At 40.6% G+C, this 25781-nt stretch overlaps 1 protein-coding gene across 6 annotated transcripts in view; it reads left to right on the top strand.

The window, feature by feature from the left end:
• prkcz (protein kinase C, zeta) overlaps positions 1 to 25781 on the top strand; it is a 97287-nt gene that overhangs the window by 6506 nt on the left and 65000 nt on the right. For all 6 annotated transcript variants that reach the window (XR_015763730.1, XR_015763733.1, XR_015763732.1 and 3 more), the window contains exons 2-4: positions 2776 to 2897; positions 3816 to 3905; positions 4970 to 5020. Coding sequence is in view for 2 of the 6 variants with exons in the window: in XM_015011628.2 (XP_014867114.1) it covers positions 2776 to 2897; positions 3816 to 3905; positions 4970 to 5020 (263 nt within the window). In the remaining 4 variants the exon portion in view is untranslated. The remainder of the gene's footprint in view (positions 1 to 2775; positions 2898 to 3815; positions 3906 to 4969; positions 5021 to 25781) is intronic.

Raw genomic sequence — 25781 nt, 5'->3', positions numbered from 1 at the left:
CCTTGCTCACTCACTGCTTGCTTCGCCGGGAGAGTGATTAGGTCATCAGGCTTAGAGTGATTCCTTCAGATGTTAAGTGTCAAGGTTAAAAAGGTATCAAACTATTCAGAGCAGGTTATTGGTGCACTTTATTTACTTTACAAATGCATGTAAGCTACAGTTTGTACTGTTTCAATTAAAAGAAATATGTTTTCTCACCACTTCTTTGATTCATTTTGTCCAGCTGTCAACTTTAAGTCTGTGTCCATGTCCAACCAGAGCCAGGTATTATAGAGTTGGATTGAATTAATTTAACTGAAAACTGATTAAAAGCACCAACTAAACAACAGTCACAAAATGTCACCAAAATCACTCTGTCCCTCTAAAATCTTTCAGAAAATCACAAAAGTGTATTGAATTGTATCATTTGCTGAATATCGCAATATATATCGTGTCGTGAGCAGAATATCATGTATCGTATCGTGATTATTGTATCACTACAGCCCTAATCTGTACCTACTTTTATTACTTATTTTGTTTTGTGAAATTTTAGAAAAGGCTTGATCAAGCAATATTACTGAGAGAATAGTCAACATTATGTATGAAACAAACTGATCCATTTGTTATTAACCAATGTCTTAAATAAATTTAAAACCTAAACAGAATAGTTGGGTGCTTCTACATGATTGGAACAAAAAAAAAGAAAACAAAACTTTTTGTCTATACTTCCAACTGTTTTAAACTTAAGAGTCCACAGCTCCAGTTTCACTGACTGTGCCCAAAACAATGCAATCTTTATTAAAACAATATCATAACCAAATTAAGGGTAAACAAATCAACGTATCACTGCAGTCCTTAAAGTGTGACTAACTCCTAAGTCAACTTTTTTTGCTGATGAACTGCCTAATGAGTTGTTTTTGGTTCTATCCTTATGTTTCTGCAGGAATTTTGATTTTTTTTTTTACATAAATTTGTTTAGTTCCCTTTGGCCAGTTTGGAGCTGGAGTAGCGAGTGTTGCCATGGTGAGCACTGATGATGGCATTACTCAGTGCTACAAATGTGTGATTTATTTGCTATGCGCAGTGTAAATGGGTCTCTTCTGCTCTGACTGTGATTGAGGGTATAATAATAAAATGCTCTAATCTTTTATCATTTGTATTTTAACCAAAGATGAATGTTTTCATTTGAGCTGAGTATTATATTAGAAACAAGAACATATCTGACTTGATTAGCTCAGTACGATGAGCTTTGTTTATGGCGACAACCGAGGCGGTCTGTATCTGAATGAATTGGGAAACATTTGCTGTATCAGTAATGAAGCACCTTTAGTTGATCTCTGCAGTTATACCTTTAAGCCAGAGTGTGGTGTTTACGTGCTCGATGGCGCTCTACATTCACCCAGGTGGGTGTTAAACGGTGAGGAGCAATGCCTGCAGAGAGGCTCACCATTTCTGCTCCACCTTGACAGAGTCCAACTGATATTTGCCATAAACACACCCAGAAAGCTGTCTGACACACTCGGGAGACCACTCGCTGCAGCTCAGACAGATTCCACTCTAGTGCTGGGTGTGTGTTCGGCCCTGTCTCCATGTGGACGTTGGTACTGATCAGCTGCATTGTTGAATGTCAATACAAGCTGCAGAACAATCCACAGTCAGTCCCCAACAGAACTCTGAGTGTGGATGTTGAAACTGAACATTTGCACCCTTATTTAGAAAAGTCCTTGGCTGATAAGGGTACATGAAGGCCACAACCGAGATGAAATTCAGACAACAGAGATGGTAAATGCATTGTTTATGACCTTTGAGTTCAACACTGTGCTCATTTTATAGCCTCAGTGTTTTAGAGAGGGTAAAGTCTTGGTTGCTGATTCGTAAACCGGAAAAGTGACTAACATATTTGTTGTCAGAAATGTGGTGTGTGTGTATGTGAGCTAGATCTAGTGGCTTGGAAGAATAAATATCATCCTATTTACTAGTTCAGCTAACCTTTTCTTTAAGTGGGATTGTGAGGGAACATTGTTAGTAGTCAGCATCTCACCTGTAATAAAGTCAGAACATGCCTCAGCAATGTTCTGACTGTCTCAGCACCACAATACATTAAAGATCTACTGCTGTTGCTGTATCAACCTTCCAGACCCCTCAGGTCTTCTGGTTCTGCTCTGATTTAATTTTCTTTTTTCTTTTTAGGCAGACCTGTGAAAACACAGTTGCAGTAATCAATGAGACTAAAGATAAATGCATGGAGGAGTTTCTCTGGATCTTGCTGGGAGCTAAAATCATACCAGTTTCTTCAATCAGTGAGGATTGAACAGCCTCAGTCCTCACTGATTGAGGCTGTTCAGTCCCAGTCCCCTGAGTTTCCTGTGGAAACAAACGAAACATAGCCAAGTTCTGCTGTCGTACGTCTTCGATTTGATTTCACTAAAGGTTTAAGTGATCTTCGTCGATCATGAGACTGTGAGAGCCATCATAGTTTGAAGCATGCAGCACTGGATCTTGTTGTTATTTTTGCTGTATTTGTTTACATGCTTGATAAAAATGATAAACAAGACAGCTGTAATGAGTGGGCCTTTCTGAATACATCATTTCTCTGTAAGCCTGTTTGTGTGTCCTTGCCTTGTAAATGCCTTGAGGAAGCATCTGAAGCATTAAGCTTCATTGAGTCTTTGCCATATTTCACATTATCAAGGAGAAGTTTTGTCTGCATTGAGTAATAATGAAGGAATTTACCCTTTGGTTAGAATTATTGCGTTAAGATCCAGTCTTTAACATCTTCTGTTTGTGTGGTTTCAGGTTGATGTTGATCACTGACTTGGCTGCCACGGTAAGCTTCGTGGAGCTGTGTGAGGAAGTGAGAACAATGTGCAGCGTTGCTAAGCAACAGCCCATCACACTCAAGTGGATCGATGATGAAGGTGAATGAGCTTCATGGTCAGATTCCATATATCTGTTTGACTTCTGCTGAGTTTGTATATTCTCTTTTGAGTACTTCTGCAAACTGAAGTCGTCTTCCTGGGCTTCCTGGACCGGCCGTTTCACAAGTCATCACCATCACAGTGCACTTGGAAATTATTTTATGTCTTGCATCTAGAATTATACTAAACTTGTTGACCCATCACAAAAATAAGACTTCAGACTCAACTTGGACTCAGACTTCTGGTCTGAGACGCAAATCTTGGTACCAGTTTTATCTTAATCTAAAACTTGTTATTGATACTTAACAAGTTTTAAGTATTTGCTAAGTATTCATCTTTATTGTGTGTTACAGTTTAATCTATCATCTCCTGCCCCAGCCTACTCTGAATGTACCAGTTTCTCTCTGTGGATTACCTCAATTGCATGCCCCTGTCTTGCTGCCCTTAAAGCTCTCAGGTTCTCTCCAGTCCTCAGCCAGATCGTCTGCAGCCCTGCCTCAGCCTTCAAGCCAGCTGTTCTCTTAGTGATTTGCTTGCCTGCCTTTGGAAGATTAGGGACTGTTTTTGACCCTGCCTAAGTCGTTGCCCCTTAGAGTCTGTCGGTTGTATGCCTGTTTGGATTGCTTTGTGTTGTATGACTCCTGCTCTCTGTCTGACTAGCCGTTTGAATTCTGGATTTTGTATTTAGTATTTGGATTCTGGAGTTTAGATGTGGATTAGATTCTGGATTTGTGTGGACCAAGTTACCCCTCATTTCCACTAGAGGAACTTTGAGTTTGTGTATTCTTCTCTGAGGACTCCCAGGATTCTTCAGAGTACCCTAAGGTGGAACAAAACAAAACAACACCATAACATGATGCTGCCACCCCCGTACTTCACAGTATTTTTCCTTCAAATGTGACCTGTTTGTGTTCACAGGAGACCCTTGCACTATTTCCTCTCAGATGGAGCTGGAGGAGGCTCTTAGGATTTACAGCAGAAGCAAGACATCTGGACTGCTGCTGCATGGTGAGTTCCTTCCTCAGCTGCTTTCAAACTGGACATTAAGACATTTTGTCTTGGAGCATCATAAAGATCTGGAGGCAAATTATCATTAAATCATAATTTCAAAACATCTGTTGCCAAAAAACTCCTCTTGTTTCTAACCATGTAATAACATCCAGACTGGGGATGTAAACAAATAATTGACTTACAATGAATTGTCAATAAATTGTTTATTGGGTTAAAATTAATTTCATTCAATTATTTGGAATCAGAATTTACATTGCTGTTTGGCTTATGCAGTTATTACTGATTATAACTAATCATTATTGATTAATAAAAATAAATTATTTAGTTTAAGTGGCACCTATCCTGCAGCCACCCCCACAGCATTATCTAACCATTAAAAAAAAAAAAGTATATTTCTCATTTTGTGAAATGATCTTTCCCTTCTACTGGTGCCCAAAGGCCTATTTGTATTAAATTTGTGATTTTTCCCCCCTTCTTTTTTTGTTTTGTTAATAATCAAATAATCAAAAGTTTGTGGTCCAACCTGATCCTCAGTAGATGACAGCCAAACATGTTAGACCAGCTCTTTATTGTCTCTAGCATGTTACTATGAAATAAAATAACAGTGAAATAATCACTATTTACTGAAAACATTAAAAATAACAACTGATTCTTGAAATGTTCATTTGTATAAATATGTATTTTACGACACTTTAGTTGATTAATCTGTGGCACGTAAGGCCTTCCACACCTTACGCACTGGGTGAATTTAATCATGTTGTATTTACTGATGCGACATGTTTAGATGTTTCTTCCAGTTCTTCTACTTTCTTGGCAACTTTAGCCTTTCAATCAAAGCCTAATTTCTTCTATCACTTTCCAGGAAGAAAATCAGTATTGTTTTAAAGAACTATAAGAGTATCAATAAATCTTATCCTGGTCTGTAACTAATGTTTACATTTTTATATTTGTTGCTGCCATTACATATAAGTCACTCTTGCTTTTTAGAACTTGAGTGCAAAATAAATCAGTAATGTGTTTGTTTGGAGTGTAACCTCTGAAACTCTTTTTGTCTCTTCTAGTTTTCCCCAGCGCTCCAGAGCAGCCAGGCATGCCCTGCCCTGGAGAAGACAGTAAGAGGATTCTTTAGCCCTCCTTTTCACATTTATTTCAACTTTGCACAGTTTTTTTCAGCTGCAGCTGAGAGGCAGCCAATCATAGAACTGTGTAAATGTCAGCAGTATGTGCTTGGGACTTGATCAGAGATAACATGCAGGTCATGCAGACTGTTCAGCTCCTAAAGCAAGTAACAAAGTGACCTAATATGTGGATATTGCCGGTTTTCCTTTGAACTTTCTCTGTAAGGTTCTATAATACTAAAAACTTTGGGTCATCTGACTTTACTCGTATATAAAATCCCAAGACTAAGACTGGAATATGCTCTGACCCATCATTTGAAGCTCCAACTATTCTGGAGACGAGGCTCAGTAGCAGGTTTATGTAAATTGACCGTTCTACCAGAACATTGAGGTCAGATACTGAATGACAGTGCCTGGCTCACAACCTTCAGTTGAATGCTTCCCAAAAGTGTTTTAATAAAAAGTTCAACGCAGGGTTTTGCAGTTGTTACTGATTATAATAGGAAGATTCCTCCACACTAAAGCCACTCATCATTGTCCTTATGGACCTTTTTCAGTTTCAGTGCTGAAACTGAAGGGACCGTCTACTGTCTCTCCACCAGAATGAAACGGCCCAGAATGTCTGGGTATCCCGAAGCATTAAGATTTTCTTTACCTGAACTAAACGCCTCGGCCCAACTCCTGACAAACAGCCTCATGTCATAATCCTCCTTCCAGCAAACTTCATACTTGACACGATGCAGTCGGGTTTGTGCTGTTCGTCTTGCAGCGGCCAAATCAAGATTCTCTATTAGAATCGCAGACAGAGACAGGATTAGTCAGAGAACATGTCTCCACTGCTCTGGAGTGCCTTGGCAGTGCAGAAACCATTTTATGAAGCTTTCTAATACATTTTCTTGAGGTATTGTGAAGGTGACATGACCTTTGGAGGACTGTATTGACTTTCTAGAGAGTTGGCAACCTCTGTGTCCTCTCAGCCCACTCTGATTCTATTCTACTACTACTTGGTGGTTGACCTGTTGTTGTTCCAAGTCACCTCTGTGTTATGACACCACTAAGATTTGACTGTGGCATATTTAGCAATGAGGAAAATTTAGCAAGATGATTTATTGGATTGGTAACATTTAATATTTTGCATTCATAGTACCAGCCTGGAATTCTGCTATGCCAGAGAGTGATCCTAATCTTTCCTGATGTTAGTAGAAGCAGTAAGGAAGTCTGAGATCTTATTTCCACATTTCTGCTGTATGCTTGAGATCGTTTCAGCTGCAGCTGGGAGACGCCCCATGACTCTAGAAACGGCTAACAATCATGTTAGCATGAAAGTGACTGGGATGCCTGTCGATTGTAGAGAGGTACTACTGGATTGGATCCATTTACACAGATACGTAAATATTGACCCAGAACAATCAGCCTCGGCTAAACCGTCTGCATCTATCTGTATGCAAGCAGAGAAATACAGCTCAGAGAAACACTGCAAACATTGATAATGAGTTTAAACATTGTCTTTCACTTTGACTTTGATCAGTGCAAAAAGATATAAAAAAACTGTGTAAAATGTTGTGATTAACAATGTTTCCAGCCTTCAGGCTTACAGATCAAGCACTTCTAGGCCATCAGATTGGGGTCTTTGTATAGAGAGGATAGGTCTGCGTCCTGTTATCCTTGTAATGTTAGAACATAAACATGAATTTCTAAAATGTTGGAAGTAACCTACTGTTTGTTTGATCAAGAACTGGTTTGTTCCAACAATGTCCTGAGGACTAGGCAATGAAATAACATTCTACGTAGAAGTTAAGCTAGTACTTAAATTATATTCAACACAATTTCCTTTGGACACTGCACATCGAAAATGACTTGGAGGAGCAAAGGGCATGCTGTAATTAAAAGCACCGGGTTTGGTCTCTGAGGGACATAAATGTGCTTATCCAATTTCATGGTGGCCTTCTTATCAATGTGATGTACATTCTGCAAGTTGAACAGTTGAACCTCAAACACCGGGATTCGCTGCAGTAACTGGCTTTCAAGATTACATTTTTAGAGAAGTTTAATTGCTAAGATCAGGGAAGCAAATATGGAATTTGCCATATTAACATTTGAAATGTTTTGGTTTGCTCCTACAAGAGGCAAATGTGAAACACCTGAATGAACAGTGAGCCTTGCAACTTCGTTGCGGGAACTCTGTGCATCTGGCTGTGTAGAAAGAGGAATGTAGTGACCTTGAACAACATGGTTGTTGGAGCCAGAAGAGCTCTGGTCTAATTTATCACACACACAACCAGCTTTCAGTAAACTGAAACAGAAATTATGAGATGAGCTGCAGATGCGTGGACAAAAATGGTTATAAGGAATGAAAATATATAATTACAGATTGAATGAAGTTGTCGGAGCTCTTAGCTGACCCTTTTTGGTTCAGGAATATCAGGAGTATACCTGTGGATGGATGGACAAGTTGATACACAGCAATGTAGAATCAGTACAGCTGTTGAACTGCGCGGATTCACTGTTGCTATGTTCCTCCCCCACTTTGTTCTCACACTATTTGCTTCACTCCCTCGCTGTCTATTTGCCATGCTAGCAACTTCCTACAGATTTTGAACCATACTCCTGGGTGTGTGTGTGTGTGTGTGTGTGTTTCTGTGTGTTGTATTTCATGGGGAACTGTCGGCTTTAGTGGAGACTTAACCTAGGTTTACTGGGTGAAGAGAAGAGTGTCGTTCTGTGGGTAGGTAATAAAGATTTTACTTTTATATTATCTGTGGCTCACTGCTGTGATTTTCTCTGTTATGCTTAATTTGGTTCCATACTTTGTTAATTAGGTGAATGAAGAGGTGAGGACAGGCTCGTCTTCTCAGGGAGGAGAATCAGGGTTCACAGGATGGAAAGATGAAGGAAGTCACAGCTGCTTATTTATTTTCACACGGTTTATTTTCAAGGCTAACTCAGATATTCTGAAACTATGCAGAACAAAAAAAAAAAAAAACAACGAACCCCAGATGTTTCCACAACTGGGTTTTATGCAGGGAATATTTTCAAGAAACTTGGTATTCTGAGTCTGGTATTCAGTTTTTCATTTTTATAAGCAATTTTCTACATAAATGAATGATTTTATTTTTTTTATTGAAGTTATCATTTAAATGTCTTAAAGACATTTAAAGTATTTCAAATCCTTCCTTTTTGCATTCCAATCATTCAGCTGTGGTCGATGTAACGGTGAAATGAGATGCTTTAGTCTGAATTGTATCATTGTAGTTCCACAGGCCGCTAGTTTAGCCCTGTTCTAATGTGCGTCTGAGAGCAACTTGTCTTGGTACCGTCTCTTTAAAAGCGAATGAGATACTTCACAGCCCACCCCCACTCCAGGTCACAGAGCGTTCCACTCCACTATGGTCGGCCATTTTTACAGTTTGATGTCAGAGATACGATGGTCTCGTAGTGCAGAAACACCAATGAATGCGTGTGGATCAAGACAAAGAAAACAAAAACAAGGGCAAACTGTTATTGTAATAATGCAGTTAAAACACAATATGGTTCTGTCCTCAAGGAGCTAACAGCTAGCAGACAGAGCTAACATAAGCAGAAGGCATAATGCAGTTGCTATTAAAGTAATGGCCAGGATGACTTAATATCACCAAATAAATTCAAGTCTAAAGTAAAGTCTGCCTTTTTAGTGTTATTCACAGCTTACTGATTTGCTGTGTCTGTTGTTTCCATAGACAGAAGGAACTGACCCTTCACTAGACAAAGTCCTTTGGGAAATCCTTGATATTGGTGGAGAACCTTTTCAAAGTTCCTGGTCAAATTTAGCTTTTCTTGGAAATGTTCCCACATTGGTGATGTGCACTTCAAGGAAGAGAGTTTTAGCTATGTGATGCTGTGTGCATAGGTTAACGAATTGTGTGGCTTAATACACCAAACAATCAAACATCTTGACTCATCCACTTGCAGCGAAAAATTGCTGCGAGAAATGAATATGGATGGATTTGCAAAACTGGTTAGCTGGAGGTCCTTGAGCTTGTTGAGTAGTTCAGCAGCAATTACTGTGACATAATAGTTAAAAATAAAATAAAAAACAGAACAGACTGAAAACATATGACTCAATATATGCGTATTGTATGTCCATGTAACAGGGAAAGTCTCATCCAAACAAGAAACAAGTTCCAGCCCAAAGAAGCGAAATAACAGAAGCAACAAACACCCAGCAAAACAGAAAGTGCAACATGGTCACAACGATACAAGCAGCCTTTCAAATTAAAGTATCGCCGCTCTACATGCAAAACTCACTCAATCAGCTGCCAAGGAAGGCAATAAATAAGTCTTGTTTCAGGACGTCAAAAAATATAACTTCAGTTTTACTTTTTGCTGTTTTATGCTCATAGTTTGTGTTGAGAGTAAATTTTTCCACTTGGATCTTGCAATCCATTGTCCCTGTATCACACTGATAGGATTCCTGACTGTTTTGGGCTTTTGTTGTCTTATGGATATTCTTAATAAAACTGTGCCGCTGCATTACCTCACAATTCCCTTGTTGATAAAATGCATTGGAAGAAAAACAAATGCCAACTGCTATAAATAATAACAACTAGAGATGCACAAATATATCAACACTAACATCGATATCGGCTGATATTAGTCATTTTAAAAAAAATATCTGTATCGATCTGACAAATAAAACTAAATAAAATAAGTTTATCAATAACCAGTATTTATTTTCACCTTGTCGCTGTTTGTTTCAGGAGGGGAATAGGTTGGTCTGCAGTATGTGGTCATGTCAGTGACAGTGATGCAGCACTGCATTGTGGGGAGTAGTGGTGAAGACCTCTGTGTGCTTGCTTTTTTTATTTATTTATTTTTTTCCTAAAGTGCCGAAAGATAATGATGAAATATTTAAGATATATACTATTTTAGTTGTCAGTTCTAGCCCCATTCTGCCTCTCTCTGCTGTTGTGTCCTTTAGCCATCCTGCCTGCTGGGGGTCAGAGGACCAGGTAGCACCGGTGGAGTTTGTTGTCCAGTTTAAAACCCAAATCACTTCCGATTGGTTTAAAATAAAACCAACAGCAACAAAAAGTGGACTCCTAGTGCCAAATGGCATCACCTCTGTTTTCTGTTATTTCAACAGTTAATAGTTATCTTTCAGTCTTTTAATATTTATTAACATTTGTTATTTAGTTGTTGAAATCAAATTGATCACAAGTAAAATTTTGGGTTTTGCTATTTATGTGGAATTAAGTCACTTTCTTTTTCAGAGATATAAATATTTATTAAATGGGAATCTTTCATTTATGTCAGGATATTTTAATTATGCAAAAATCGTATGACGTCAGCTACATCAAAAGCTCAGTGAAGAAGAAAATTCTCCTGAAAGTAGTTTGATGTTGATAATTTAACCAAACTAAGAGACATATTGTGTGTGTGTGTGTGTGTGTGAGTGAGAGAGAGATGGGATGAACAGACCTCTCTCTGTGTGCTGAAACTGATGCAAACTGGGAGGAGGTGGAAATGTTAAAATCCTGGATGATGTGCTCAGGGGACAGAGGCTGCTTTGCACTGGAACCCCACTCCTCTTCACCCCCCCCCCCCCCCCGTCCCCATCACCACCAAACTACACCCTCTTCCTGCTCCTCCACACTGCCGCCCCTTTTTCCCATCATCCCCCTCTCTTCCCATCAGCTGGCCTGGCACCGCTGTCTCTCCGGGGGCGGAGCCTGCATCTCTGCTGCATCAACACAAGAAACAGAGGCGGACACAGTGTGAGAGTGAGGCAGGCAGGCAGGAGAGGTTTATTATATTCTGTACATAATGTACAACATGAGCCTGCCGCCTCTTTAGCTCTGAGTTTATTTTTGATTTTCTGTGCCAAAGAAAATTGACAAATCAGAAGGAGCATGATTGACTCCAAAGGGTGGAGCTGAGAAGAGAAGAAGGAGAAAAGCAAAGCAGCTCTATCAGCTGTGAGCAGAGGGAGGGGAGGAAAGGGTGAGTGAGCTAGAGAGACAGACAGAGAGAGAGAGAGAGAGAGAGAGAGGGGAAATATTGAAATAAATCACAGGGAGGAGAGGGCAAGAGGGAGGGATCATCAGAGAGAGGCAGAGGAGGGGATGTAGCGGTGTGTATCCTTGCCGGCTCGCCACACGTCCACATACACACGCATACATGTCCACACACACACACACTTAGCCTGGATAATGTGCAGATAGAGGAGGAGAGAGAGAAAGGAAGAAGGCAACCCGGTGAGCTATCTATCTGATATCTTCTTCTGCATCCATCAGTCCATCGTTTCATCTCTCCATCTTCCTCACCAGCCTCTTTGTCTGAGACGGAGGACGAGGACGTCCCCCCGTCTCAGTTGTTTCTGTTGTGTTACGGAGGGAGGGGATCTGTTTTCCTCCGAGATTTTGCATGTGTGTGTGATTCACTGAGCTAGCTGCTAGCTGGCTGCCTGCTGGCTGCCTCTTTCACTCTGCTGTAAGCTGGGAGCTTGTGTTTGCCAGAGGCTGCCCCTGCCAGTGACTGACATGATGTTGGCGTGTATACGCGGCTGCCATGTTGTTGTTGTGTCTGCATCCAGCGTTACCTTCAAGCTAATAACCATGCTACATCAGAGTATGTTGCATTGACTACATCACCTGATATAACTGCTGTGATGGAGGCTGGCTGCTCATTACAGCATCGCTCCTCTAGTTGTCCTCAGAGCTCTGATCATCAGCACTAACAGCCAAATGCTGCTTTGGAAGGTTATTCTGCATAACCCCCCCCCCAAAAAAAAAAAAAAAACAACAACAAAAAACACAGCACTTTCTGCTGAGCTGTATGGCCTAAAATGGGTTAAAGGCTAAATGCAGGACAAGATGGGACTCAGGTGAATGATCGACCTTCAAAAAGCTCCTTTAGCTCCTTAGATGTACTCATCAGATGTAAAGCTATGTGTGGCTTTGTCTCAGATATTCAGTCACGATGCAGAAATGTTTAAACTTGTGTCTGGGATTGCTTTAGGGGATTTCTCACTTTGTAGCTGTGCTCCCATCAGAGGAAAAACAGTAAAAACACTCGTTATGGTTGCTTTTGGTTTGCTTTTCTTTTTATATATGAAAGGTTAAAGGGAGCGGAGTATAAACCAAGTTTGTTCACCAGTGAAATAAAATGTTATTGATTCTTTCTGTAGGCAGGTGTGGCGGTATCAGACCTGGTGATGCCTTCAGGATGATCTCAGAAGGACTCGGATCAAAGACAATATCACTTGTGGCTTTGTGTGATCCATCTTTATAAAGCTGTGATTATATATTACAGTTTGTGCCTGTAGACATGGGCTGGGATCAAATTGCTATGGAAAAAAACGTGAGCAAAAATCCCAACAGTTTGCCATTATTACAAACAAATCATAATTAGAATAATTTAAACTGAATGCTCATTGTACAGTTATGTAATAATGGTGCTGCAGCCAACACACCCCCACCCCTCCCCACACACACACACTACCATCAGTGTAAAAGAGTAATGACAAAAGTACATTTAAGCGAAAGGTAGAATAGAAGACATTTACAAAACCACACAATATTTCTAAAATATTGACTGCAGTGAATATACAGTTTGTCTGTATATGGTGTAAACTGTACATAGTCTGATATTTTACCAGTGCAAATCTATGCAGAATAAATAAAGCTTGAAAGTCTACAGAAAATGTGTTCATACAATATAGAACTATGGTGTATATACATTTATACAAATTCTTTTAGGTAGTTTAATGTTTGTAGAATTATATATGGTTTCCTTATAGGTTTTGTTGTATTACATATATCAATATAAGGACAGGTGAGTGTGTTGCCTCAGCTCAGGTGTAATGATATGTTCGACTCACAGGGTGAGAACATGCACAATATCTGCCTCATAAGACGGAGACCAGACAACATTTTATTTAATATTTATTACTACTGGACTGTAGATCCATAACTAGACTGTTTGTTTATTTCATATCACTGGTTACGTAAGACTAAGTCCTCTTAGGTTCTAACAAGTTACTGCCACATTAGTGCAGTGAGTTTAGCACTTTAACCATTGCTGAAAGTGTTACGTCTTTAACTTCTCTCTGCTGCTTCATGACCTCTGGTTTCTCTCATTGCTTGATCATGTATGATGCCAGTAGTGATGGAGATGTACAGTCTTTGTATTGTTTTACTTTTGGTTAGCAGAAGTGGCCTTCATGTTCCCCACAGCACCAGTTGTACTGATGCTACTTGGACAATGATCAATACATTGAGACATGAAAACTGTTAAGTGTTGAAAAATCCTCCCTGTAGGACTATCTGCTGTCCATCTGGGAATTTAATTTTTTGAACATTTTTCTCAAACAGCAGGCTAGGTACCATTTCCTCAATGCTTTAGGATTGCTCTTTTTTAGTGGTTGACTCTGAGCTCTATAAAGGACAGCTCAGAATCATCATGCCTAGCTTCTTGTCGCGTTTTACCTCAAGTAACTGTGGTGTTTGTGCTTCCAGCCTCATTAACCCTTACTTACCTCTCTGAAGTTTTACATCTTACAGGCTTATGAAGTTTTAGAGGATTTTGGGCCATTATGAGTTGCATTACTCCGTGCAATGGGTCATCACTGCACAGAGTAATCTGATAAATCAGATCGTTTATCCAAAACTATTTATAGATCAAAGAGAAAATGTATATGTGTGTATGTGTTGTTTGTTTTGGTCCTGCATGTCCTTTTTGTTGACCTGTTTTTAGCACTTAATGGACAACGCTCAGCTGTATGCCTCAGTCTGCAACACGAGTCATTGATATGCAATAAACACAATAATACATCTGCATCCATTTCCTCTTGTTAATGGACATCACTCTTAATCAGTGCACAGAAGCTGCTACAGCGCTTCTGATTCTAGCTGTAGGGTCCAGTGGGACTCCAGCTCCAGTCAGTTGTAAGTAGTTGAACAGGTTAACTAGATACTGTCAGACTAGATCACAGATTGCCTTCCAGTTTACTAGCTGATTGTGTGCGCCAGCATCTCCTGTTTGGAGCATCCGATTCCAGTGTCTATTTTTATTTTTCTCCTAACCAGTCTGTATTCATCATTACAGAGGAAACCTTGTGGTCTATCAGAACAACTGAATCAAGAGTACAGGCTAAACGCTGGAGGCTCCCAGTTTGTCATTGTCATGCCTGTGGTACTTTCTGCTTAACCTTGGAGGAAAGAGTTGTTGGAAATGCTCTCATATCATTGCTGGAAGGCTTCCTGGCCAGCAACACAGTCAAACAAGGGAGAGGCTTTTCTGTCTTTATCACATCACATAACGCCCCAGTTTTTTAAATGGGCTTTTGGACAAATCAGTGGCAGCCTCTGGCAGCTAATCTGAGAGCTAAAACTATTTGTGAGTAAGGCCAGGCTGGGGGTTGTTTTAAGACTCGATATTGCAGTAGACGCAGTAATTATGAGCATCTATGTTCTCTACAGTGACTGTTAGCAGCTGAAGCACAGGAAGAATAAGTCATGTTCTCCCTTCTGTATTACATTAAGATTTCTAGCATTCGTCTCTTGGTGCTTTGTTTACATTCTAACAGGGAATAAATTCACTCGACTTAGTTTGGGCAAACTGTGGCATTATGTAACCTCATCATCCCCAACTTACGACCAGAGTTGGAAAGCTACTTCCAGCATACTCATTACTTGCTTTAAGTTGCAACCAAAGATGTAATCCTCTGGCATGCTTCCACTCAGAGATATAATCTGATTGGTTCTGACAGTAGTGGATTCATCAGTGCACAATAACTTGTACGTGGAAATGAAGTTAATCAGTTACGCTTTGTGCAAGTCTTAGTTCCTTTCTACCCATGCTGGTGAGCTGCGCGCCAAATCAATGTCAATTTGCGTCACTTGGTTTTGTTGACATTAAAAATCTTCACTATAAATCTGTATTTATCTACAAACAAACTAACTTCTCTTTTGCTAACAGTTGATAAAGAAAATAAATTAAAACCCCAGTTATGTTTTCCTGTCGTGACGAATCATCCATTTTATGCTTCAAGTTTCAGCTTTTGATGATTTATAAAAAAGGGAAAAAAAGTTTCTGGTAATGATAACCTCAGTTGTTGTTCTCCATCAGACTATGTTGAATCACCACATTTGAAGAAATCCAAATGTGGTGATTACTTGCCAACAGTGAAGTTACAGATTTTTACAGATTCAAAACATGTGGATGGATTCCAAGCTCTCCAATGATGTCAAACACATAAAAATAAAAAGAGATGTGAAGTAAGGCTATTTCAATTCAGAAAATGAGATTTCCGAAAGGTTCTCCCCAGGTTCTCTCCCCAAACCCGTTCGTCACCACTGCACCCAATTAGCACATTTCCATCTCTGAGAACTCTAACGTACTTCACCTCACCAACTTTATCGCTAATGATTTTTGTAAGTTTCAGTGACTACACTTCTTTACACCATCCTCATCCTGTAGAATCTGCCTTTTTCCTCCTGTGGCATTGCCTTGTTTATTTCCTAACTTATGTCCACACATTCCCTCTACTTTCACCACTTAAACAAGTTTCCTCCCTGCTCTCGCCATACTTCATGTTATTGCTGTCCTCGATTCTCCACGTCATCTCCTCTTCCCTGACACAGTGATTTCAGAGCTGAATCTAGTTCCGTGTCACCTTACTACCAAGCTCCTGAAAAGGAGGATCATTACACATCCAGCTGCCAGGGGGCTTCTGGCTTGAAGGAGCTTTTATTGGCGGACAGCTGAGTGAGGATCAGCAAGCAATAATCAGGCACAGGTGGACAGAATGAATGTAATTGGTGGTAATATAATGTAATTGGTATGATAATGTAATAAAATGTATTACTACCCACCATCCTACAACTTTTTGATGCATCCCTGCTAAAGCGCGCCTGAGTCGAAAGGCTGATTTCCCTCACTAATAAATTTAATTTCTTAAGAAACTTTCTAGTTTTATTTATTCTGCACAATTTAATAAACTCTTTTGGCTAAATTGTGTTTGTTCGCCTTGTCCTTTGTTAAAATTTTGAGCACAAACTGAGCAGTGTCTTGTCCCTTATCAACCGGGTCATAACAAAAACAAAATATAAAAAGATTAACAATAACCAGTTGGGCGGGAGACGTTACCTGCATAGAGATTGTGCTGACTTTGTCGTCCTCTGACGTTTTGACCAGGACTTCTTTGAGACAGAGGTTTTAATCTCAGTATGTGATTTCATTCTGGTAAAATAAAGGCCGTATAAAATAACAAATCCGTCCACCAGCAGCAGCAGGGTTTAAAACATCTGTCCCACATTATTCCCCTCTGCCTGTATAATAAGCTGCTCATTAGGAGGATGCCTTGCCACATGGCTGCTGTCATCAGCGGTTATTACTAACGAGAGCATTTGGACATTGAGCCCGGCTCCACACCCATACCAGTCAGCACACCTCCGCTTCTGGCCATCTCTGGCTCCAGAAATAGCAGCGGTTTTGTAACGGGTCAGGTCTCCCTGCTGCACTGCAGCACACCCACATGTTCTCTCTGCTGCTAGCAGAGCGGAGCAGCTGATGCCCCTACAGCATCCGTCTGGATGTGGAACTGATCACCGTGGAACAGATGGTTGGAGTTGCAAGTCAACTTGCTTGGTAAATCATCCGAGTACTACCTGTGGAACATCCAACTTGTAGACGGAGTAAATGATGAAAAGCCTGAACTCTACCTCCCGTGGTTGTTTTGTTCATCTGCTCTTAAGAGGGTTCATTTCAGCTTTAGAGTCTCTGCCAGCGCCGAGGCTTTGAAGCTCTCAATCACGCCTTGTCAGAGGAGTGTTAACTGTGGCACAGCAGTGCTCCATTGTTCTGCCTTTAACACACTGAAGTTTCTATAGTGAGCAGAATGATGCATTGTGACCGACAGGCACAATGTCTCCTGAGACAGTTCTGGGTTTGTGTTGACAAATCTGTCTTTGATGGACACTTCCATCAAACAAAGCTGCTGAATATTTACATGTTTGCAATTTTCTCATGTTGTTGTTGGAGAAAACTGAAGCACATTTGTGTATAGGCATGAAATATGACATTAAGTACTGTGTTCAGATTACTTTCTTTTCTGGTTGGGGTTCTTTCTGTGAAGGGTTGCTGTCTTGTTTGGCTGTTGAGGAGGTCCCAGATAAAGAGTTGAGAATGGCAGGATTGGAAGCTTTCTTAAGAGGATGGCAGTAACCAAGACCAGAACCAGAACCAGAACCATCCTCAATTAACCCTTGACTGATGTTGTGACAACTTCCTGAAGGTGGATGGTCGGAAAGAGAAGGACTTTCTTAATGAGACGGTGGCCCAATTTCAAGGCCTTAAATCACAAAGTCATGCTTGATATATTCAGTATTTCTATAACTACAGAAGGTAAATTAGTTACTTGATTATGATGTAAAATGATTCCGTGTGACTGGAAAATACATCACACTGTCCCTTTAAGGCCAATGATGGGGTATTGCGAGGTGCAGTGGTCAGAGCGGCTCCCGCATGCGGAGGCTGCAGAACTTGATGCGGCCATCCTGAGTTCGGCTTCCATCCTCGGTCTCTTTACTCCCCCATTCCTGTCAGGTAAATCATCTGGTGTCAAAAAACCCCCCAAAAAACTCATCATTTATTTTGTACATTTCATTATATTTTGTGACAAACATACAAGGTGTGTTTCTGACCCCACTGTACTTTTGATTTGATTTATTTCAAAAAGAAAAAAAAAATCAATCAGTAGGAATAGAGAAAACATGTGCATACAAAACCAAGAACAAAATAATATGTTTACCACTACCTTTCTGTTTGGTCATTGAGCCAGTCTCCACTTCCATACACTGATATGAGAGTAGGAAGAAGTGAACACTTCTGTTGCTTCGAATCTACAAGCCTTGAGAAAAGAGAACTTATCTGCTGTTTCTTATTAGTTGCAACAAAAAAACTAATGAAGCATTATTTTACTGTGTTGAATAGTCTCAGTTTCAGTGTGTTTAAGCTTGTTGGGATAGCAGCAGGAGACCTGACAGAGGAACCGAGGGCTCTATACCAAATAAAATGCCAACAGCTCTTTATGAATCACTTTGTTGGCGATGTTGTCTGACCAGAGGAGGAAGCAAAGCAACCGGTCCCAAGATTTTAAATGCGTTTCGTCCTCTATAGGACGTTTCCCAGCAATCAAAATGACTTGATTTAATTCATATGAAGCCTGCTAACCCAACAGAATCCAGTTGTGGCGAGAAAATAGAGAATCCAAATCAGATTTTATTCAAGCATTTTAACAAGGTTGCAGACAAAATACAATTAAAGAAAAATAACAGTTAGCTGCAGGAGCTTTAAGTTTGTAAACGCTAGTGGTGTTACTTTACTTTAAGTCTTATTTGACATGGTGTCTGCCTAAGCTACTGTATCTATGTAGTAACACTTTCTAAAACACTTATTTGTTGTCATTTCATGTTTCTTCCTGTAACCCTGGAAGGATATTATCTAAAGGGACAGAGACTGCAGCCACTTACTAGTGGCTTTTTACTAGATTATCTTTATTCTCTTGTTTATCCTCCAGGTTCATTATGAGCTCTGGTTTTACAGTCAACTATTTTTATGACCAATACATCTAAAGAGATATTTGAACTGTTGGGTCCTTGTATGATGGGACGAAATAAGCATGAGTCTCTGCAGACACATACTTCCACTGAGATGCTTAGGGTCTTTAATAATGGGATGTTTAACCTACATCATTACCAAGTGACTCATCCTGTTTTTTGTTCCTTCCACTTTACAAGAATTACAGTTAGCAACAGTCTTAAAGCTGCAATATGTAATGTTTATATAAAATATGTTTGAACATTTGTTGAAACTGTCACTATGTCTTGCCAGCATACTATGCAGTGGCAGTTTCTGATATATGGGCAACATGGGCAACCACCAAGAGCGACAAGAGCACCCATGTTTTGTTTTCTGGGGTTCTAGCACCAATGCATGAGTACTAAAGCTCATCAAACAAGCCCTCTTATCTTAAATCCATCATTAACAGTCAGGCTCCTCGTTCCAGGTCAGACGATGGGATATGATGTATTATTTGAATAGACTTGACCTTATTTTGAGACTTTTAGGTGACCTGTAAAAAGCCTGACTTCAGCTCTTTAGCAGCTCCCAGTAGCTGGTGTTGTTGAAGCTCAGTTGTAGTTATGATCAGGTTCCGATGCCCAGCTCCGCCTCCCCAGCTGCCGGCCTGGCCTACTCTGCCTCCGACACATTGTCACTTCTCAGTGACGTCCAGCCTCTTCAGCTGCCGCTGCAGGGATTACTGAGTTAGTGTTTAGACCAGCGTGATGCTGCTACACTCACACTGCAGTGTGGAGAGAAAAAAAAAAAGGATGCAGGCAGAGTGAGAGGTGTGTGAAGCCGCGGCAGCAGCGTCAGGAGTGTAAAGTGCTGACGGCCATCTGTGATGAAGATGAGTCACGGATGTGATGTGAGGAATCCAGAGTTAATGTTGGCTTGCTGATGATGTGGCCGGGCCTGACTCCGGCTCGCCGGGCTGAGCCCACTTTCATGGGAGTCTCCAGGGATTTCATCCATTCTGGGGAGAGTTACTTCAGTCTGACCAGGTTCTGTTCTGTTGCTTTTCTCCGGTGCAGACATGCAAGCAGCGCTGCAGCTAAAAATAATCAGACACACTTTTAGGTGTCATGAGGATGATATTTTTATTTGCACAGCTGCTTCCACCACCCAGAGGAAAACCTGATATGTGGGTGTGATCCATTCAGGTCGGATCATTTCTAAAAAACCTAGAATAAATTGATTTCTCTTTTTTTCTGGGCCATGTCTGTTTTTACAGAATACAGCCAGATACAGCTTGTTTACAGGCTTATATGTCTGATACCGAGGTCCTGATCAGAGGTCTGTGCCATGGTTAGGTCAAAATGCATATGAGGATTGGGGAGCAGGAAACAATTCAACTGATCAAATGACTTGGCAGATGTCCTAGTATGTTTAACTTAATTTAGGAATGCTGTTTTAAACTTGCCCTGTTTATGCTTCCCAATCTCAACCAGCAGATGAAGTTATCGTTTCACCTCGCAGTCACAAACTTCATGGTATTGTATTGGACAAAGCAACACAGAGTTGTGCATAACTATGATGTGAAAGAACATAAGACATAGTTTTCAAATCTTAAAGAAAAAACAGTGAATAACTATCTGCATTTTGCTCTACTGACTTGTCAGGTCCACCTGGAGGCCTGCTTAGGTTGCTCTCCACTACAGCATCTACATAATCACACTTTTGGCTCTTTGTCTTTGTTAAACATCTGAAGCAAAGCCATATTGGATGGAGACTTCTTGAACACTGGTTTTCAGGTCTTGCCACAGATTCTCAGTGGGTTTGGGCTTTGACAAGGCCAGTCTAATTCATGAATAGTCTTGACCTGAACCAACCTATTGTAGCTCTGGCTGTGTGTTTGAGGTAGTTGACCAATCTTTGGTCCTCTGCAGCCTCTAACTGATTCCTCCCAGGATCGTTAAGGATTTAGTTTCGTCCATCTTACTGAATAAAGGCAAGGCCTCGGGATAATGCTTCCATCTCTGTGTTGCATGGTTGTGGTCGAGTAGGTGAATGTTCAGTCTTCCTTCTCAGCCACTCATATACTTTTGTTTGTAGATCAAAACTTTATTTTGATCCCATCTAACCACATAATCTTCTTGAATATGTCATTTGTGTCCCCTAGGTACCAGAGCTAGTAGCAAACTTTAACAGGAACTTATGGTTTTCTTTCAACTGCAGCTTTTTTCTTGCCACTTTTTTCTTGCCACAGAGAACAACGCTCCGTCTCTGTGCCTCTCAGTGCTCACGTTAAGTTCAGTCATTTATTCTGTTTTTATGAGTTAACTTGAGCCGCTTTTAATAAAGCTGGAAGCAGAGCTTACTGTACTCCTGCTCTTATAAACGATGTCATTTAGTTTAGCCTAGCCTAGCCTTTGGGAATTCAACATTCCAGTGAATGTCTGAGACAGTCCTGCTCTCCCCGAATCCAAACATTGGCTCAGAAGCAGTTGTATGGAGACCTTTTTTATCCCATTCTAAAGGAGAAGTGTTTATTAGGTCACATAGACACAAAGGTTGGGGTGAAGTCATTGGTTCTAGGAGCTCCAACATAACATTTCCCCCTGCCCTTGAATTTGTCATCTTATTTTTGCTGATCAGATAAAGTTGAACATTAGAGGAGCCACTCAGCTCCCCAACATCCCACTGCAAGACATCGTCCTCAGTTCTCTTTGTTGCTGATTGCTCATTTGTGACTCCTCACTGATAGCTGGAGAAGCTGCTGGGTGGATTTCTCACTCCATGTTCCCTGGAAGCTGGAGGTGCAGACAAGGCTGGTCACCCATTGTTATCCAGAGAAAACATTGACGTTACTCCATTTTTGGTTTTCTGACACACTGTTTGCTACACAGCTTTAGTTTGACATTGTCACGTTCCTTATTCTAGCTGCCTCCTGAAGTGTCAGGTTCACTTCAGGAGCAGAAAGAACCTGCTGCTGATTTGACTCTGATTGACAGGTGACATTGTGGCGTGATCACCGGAGGAAATTTGGACTGATCTCCGATCAGACTGGGATCCTCATCCAGGTGTTTTCATCTGTAATGGAGTTAGAGTAGCCTCTCATCTGTAGCAGCACACCAGCACACATTCCTGTTCCATAAAGGAGCTTCGTTTTAGTCAGCACACGTGGCGTAGTGACATCATCGGCTTTAGTCGATGAAAATGCTGATATGACTTTGATGCTCATTCGACTGCACTGGCCTGATAGCAACAGAAAATGTTTTAGAAATGCAAAGTAAAACTGTAATACATTAATAAATCATCATTATACAGAAGATTCATGGAGGTTACACAGTTCATCAATAAATATCAGAGCTTTGTACCAACCTGGACTCGGATTCTTCCATTTGACTGCTGACAGTTATTGGAAAAGCTTTTGTCACCCAACCTGTGCTATCAATAATACAGACTGACTGGGAATGAAAACGAAATATCCATTTCCTGTTTTGGAACAGTGATCCTGTATGTGGATCAGATTTTCAGCAACACAGACAGCAGAAGCTATTAAAAGCCTGAATGGAAAGATGCTACCAACACCACGCTCATCCACACGCTGACACATAGATGGTCCAGACGGTTGAAGGTCATTTAAACACAGGTTACTACTCCAGTCTGGAGTCCATAAAGTCATTCCACACAGCTTTTTATTCTAGTTCTCTAATCTCACATGAACTAAAAACATCAAAAATGACCAAAAAAGTCTCCATCAGTTGTGAAGTTGCCTGATGACTGCTGATGACTAAATAGAGTCCACCTGTGTGTAATCTAATCTCCTAATCTCCTTACAAGCCCGGCTGCTCTGACTGTGAATAGTTTTGCACACCACACTTTTCAGTTTTTAATTTGTAAAAAATGTTTTGAATCACTTATAATTTTTCCTCTTCTCCACAATTGCATACCACTTTGTGTTGGTCTTTCACGCTGATTTTCAATGAAATGTCTTTGTGGTTGTAATGTGTCAAAACATGAACAAGTTCTCCTCTCTGGAGATCAGGAGAGCAGTGGCCTGACCAACAAATGATTGGAACTATGCCTAACCTGGGCTTCTTTGACTAATCCCTCTGTTACAAATCCTCAGGAAAGAAAAGATTAGAGATATGATGACCGGTTCATTTTTCTAAGAGCTGCTGCTCTGCTCGACTGACTGGTTTTATGGATTGTAGTTCATTTCTATCATCAACTCCCCTCCCCCCCAGCAGGTCTGATCCAGAGGAAGTCTCTCTGGATCAGAAGTTTGCAAGCTCACCGTGTGTGGGAAGGTTCAAACAAAATGGGGTTAGTGAAATGTCCTCATCGCAACAGTGGTTCGAAGTGTGTTTTTACCTGTCTTTTACTCACTCAGTCCCAAACTGTAGACTCGGCTTTTGAGGAATAAAAGTTTTTACAGAAAGTCAGCTCCTCATTCAAAATTTGACCATAATTGTAACCAGTTATTGAAGGTTGTGTTAAAAGCCGACTCCAGATATTTGAACAAAATGAACAGAAGCGTTTTCTCAGCCTCCATTTATAATTTAAAGGAACACAAGACTTATGAAGGAAAGCCTTCTGCTTAACCTGTGACTGCCTCCTGCTGTTTTTGACTGCAGTGATTAATAATAAGACAGTTTGGGGCAACATCAATTGGATTTTATTTTATACTATGAAACCTGTTTCATACAGTTTGGTTATAGCCTGCCCATTGCCTTCCTGTGCAAGTTGCAGTCATCACTATGGCTAAATATAAATGCATGGATGAGTTTCTCTAAATCTTAAGGAGACATTAGTCCTTTAATCATGGAAATACTCTTCAGGCGATAGAAGCCCGACTTTGTAAATGTTTTTATGTGGCTCTGAAGGTTCAGGACTGAATCCATCAACACCCAGATTTCAGACCTGATCACTAGTTTTTAGCTGCAACAACTGAAGCTGTGTGCTTCTTTAGGTCCGAATAAAATAGAATAACTTCAATTTTATTTCTGTTCAGCAGGACAAAGTTACGGTACTTCCATGCATTGCTTTGTTCTAAGAATCTGTTCAGTACACGGATGGGGCCTATTGCATGTAAGCTATTCAGTGAGCTTCAGGGTAACGGTTAAGGGCTTTTAAAGCCTTAGTGACTGCATTTCTCTTTGAGCTCTTTGAGCTCTGCCTCCTTTCTGCCTCTGCTGCTTCATTCTGTTGTTCTCCAGGATTTGGAGCTGCTGCTGTGTCCTGGTGCTGAACCTCCGGTGAATGGCGCTAGCCCGCAGCACATCTGTTCAGAAGGCTAATCCACAAACGACGTGCTCTCTTGCATAATGCTCCCACTGGCCCGCCACTTCAGCTGGCACAAACAAGCCGCACAACAATAGTGTCACTGCAGCCACCAATGAGGAGACCATAGCGGAGCAGAAAGAGAGCTCTGCTTCGCCGCTGCTTAAGTTCCTCCGAACTGAACTGGCCTCATTTCAGACGCCTCCCCTGTGGCATTCCCTCTTTATTTAACTGCCCCCTCTTTCAGATATTACTCCTCCCTTCATCAGTGCCCTTTCTTTTCAATAACAGTCTGCTCTCTCCTTGCTGTCACAGCTTTTTTTAAGCCCCTGTTCTTGTGTTAGTCTGCGTTTCTCTGCTCACTGAACCTCACGCCTGACCGGGTCACCTTGCTGTTCTCAGTTGGTAATCTGAAGTGAAAGCATTTCAAACATGCCCGCGATCTTTTAAAGTATGGCTACAGAAACAGTGGAGCACAGCGACTTATCAAGGTCACAAACATTAAACATTAGAAGGAAGACCTTTAATCGTTTGCATTTTTCCAAACTTTGTGTGTTACTGTTACTGTTCTGGTGGACTGATGGTTCAACTCCCTCCCAGACGAGAGATCATAGCTGTTGGTCAGGAAATCATATTTTATGCCAGTTGAAAAAAATCCCCAAGAAAAATTTTGTTTCTGACATTGTTGTGGTGAAATGTTGGTCCACTTTAATGTTTCTTGAAATCATTTAGGTTTGCTGAGTCTCCAAAGGAGACCATCTGAAAGTTCTGTTGCTTTCAGATGCGACTTTACTTCTTTGAGAGGAAAGGTTTTCTCCAGGCAACTCTTCCCTACAAGTTTACAGGCTTAGTCTTTTTTTTTTTTTTTTTTTTTTTCCTGTCCTGAAATTTAACATTAACGTGCTACTGGGGCCTGTAGAGTCCAAAATTGAGCATGTGCACTGCTGTAGCCTTTTTTTCTTGGCATTATGCTAACACACTCCTCTCCATGGCAACAAGAGGCTGATATTTATGAAGGGGATCATATTTGCTGATGATTATTTATTTGCTTTGACAAGCAGCATCTGTCTGGCTGCTACTTTCCTGTTTCCAGTTTTTGAAACGAGAGGGGGGGTACTTAGTTTTTCGCACAGTTTTCTTTATCTTCTTTAGATCATAACATTGTGGAAACCTTTAATACACCTGAGTTTAGATGCAGGAGCTGCACCAGTCAAGATTTTCCCAGCCAGTATCAATTTCTGTTATCCTTCAGCTCTGACCTGCCATGTCCACTTTGGAATAGTTATGATTTTTCTCATTTGGTTAAAATTAGTTTTAATTCAGCAAGTAAATATAACAATGTATCTGTAGCTGAAGAAAAGGGTGGAGCTTAAATGTTGAATTGCCTTTTTCTCAGAGTTAATTTTCATCCAACAGATTGTATGTAAAGGTCAGCTTGTATCTTTTCCACTCGGTGTAAGCTTCCAGAGAGAAGCTGTAGAGCTTTAAGATGGCACATTCATTGACTGAAAAAGGTTGACCTTATTTTTGAGTGACTTATAGTTCATCTCAAAAGATTGGATTATTGCATAAAAATACAACATTTTCTCAGAAAATCATCACATATGTATTAATATATTCCAAGCCTTTGTTTCTTGTAAATTTTATGAATATGAAAACCTATTATCTGTAGCACAAAAAAATCCTTTGAAAAATCTCATTTATGGAAACTCATGGTCTCGTGCCCTAATCAGCTAATGAACTCAAGGCAGCTGCAAAGCTTTCCTGAGCCTTTGAATGGCCTCTAACTCTGGGTCAGTAGGACACGATCATGAGGAAGAGTGCTGACTGGCCAGAAGTCATCGATATCATTCGCAAGGAGTGGAAGCCACAACGGGTGAAGAAGCTGGTTGGTCTGTATCCAAGGATATCAACAGAAAAGTGA

The sequence above is a fragment of the Poecilia mexicana genome, unplaced genomic scaffold (genome assembly GCF_051168715.1).
Source record: "Poecilia mexicana isolate PSO_F unplaced genomic scaffold, ASM5116871v1 scaffold_7, whole genome shotgun sequence".
In the NCBI taxonomy this organism is placed as follows: domain Eukaryota; kingdom Metazoa; phylum Chordata; class Actinopteri; order Cyprinodontiformes; family Poeciliidae; genus Poecilia; species Poecilia mexicana.
Note: the sequence above shows the minus strand (reverse complement) of the source record. Positions and strands in the feature narration are given on the sequence as shown.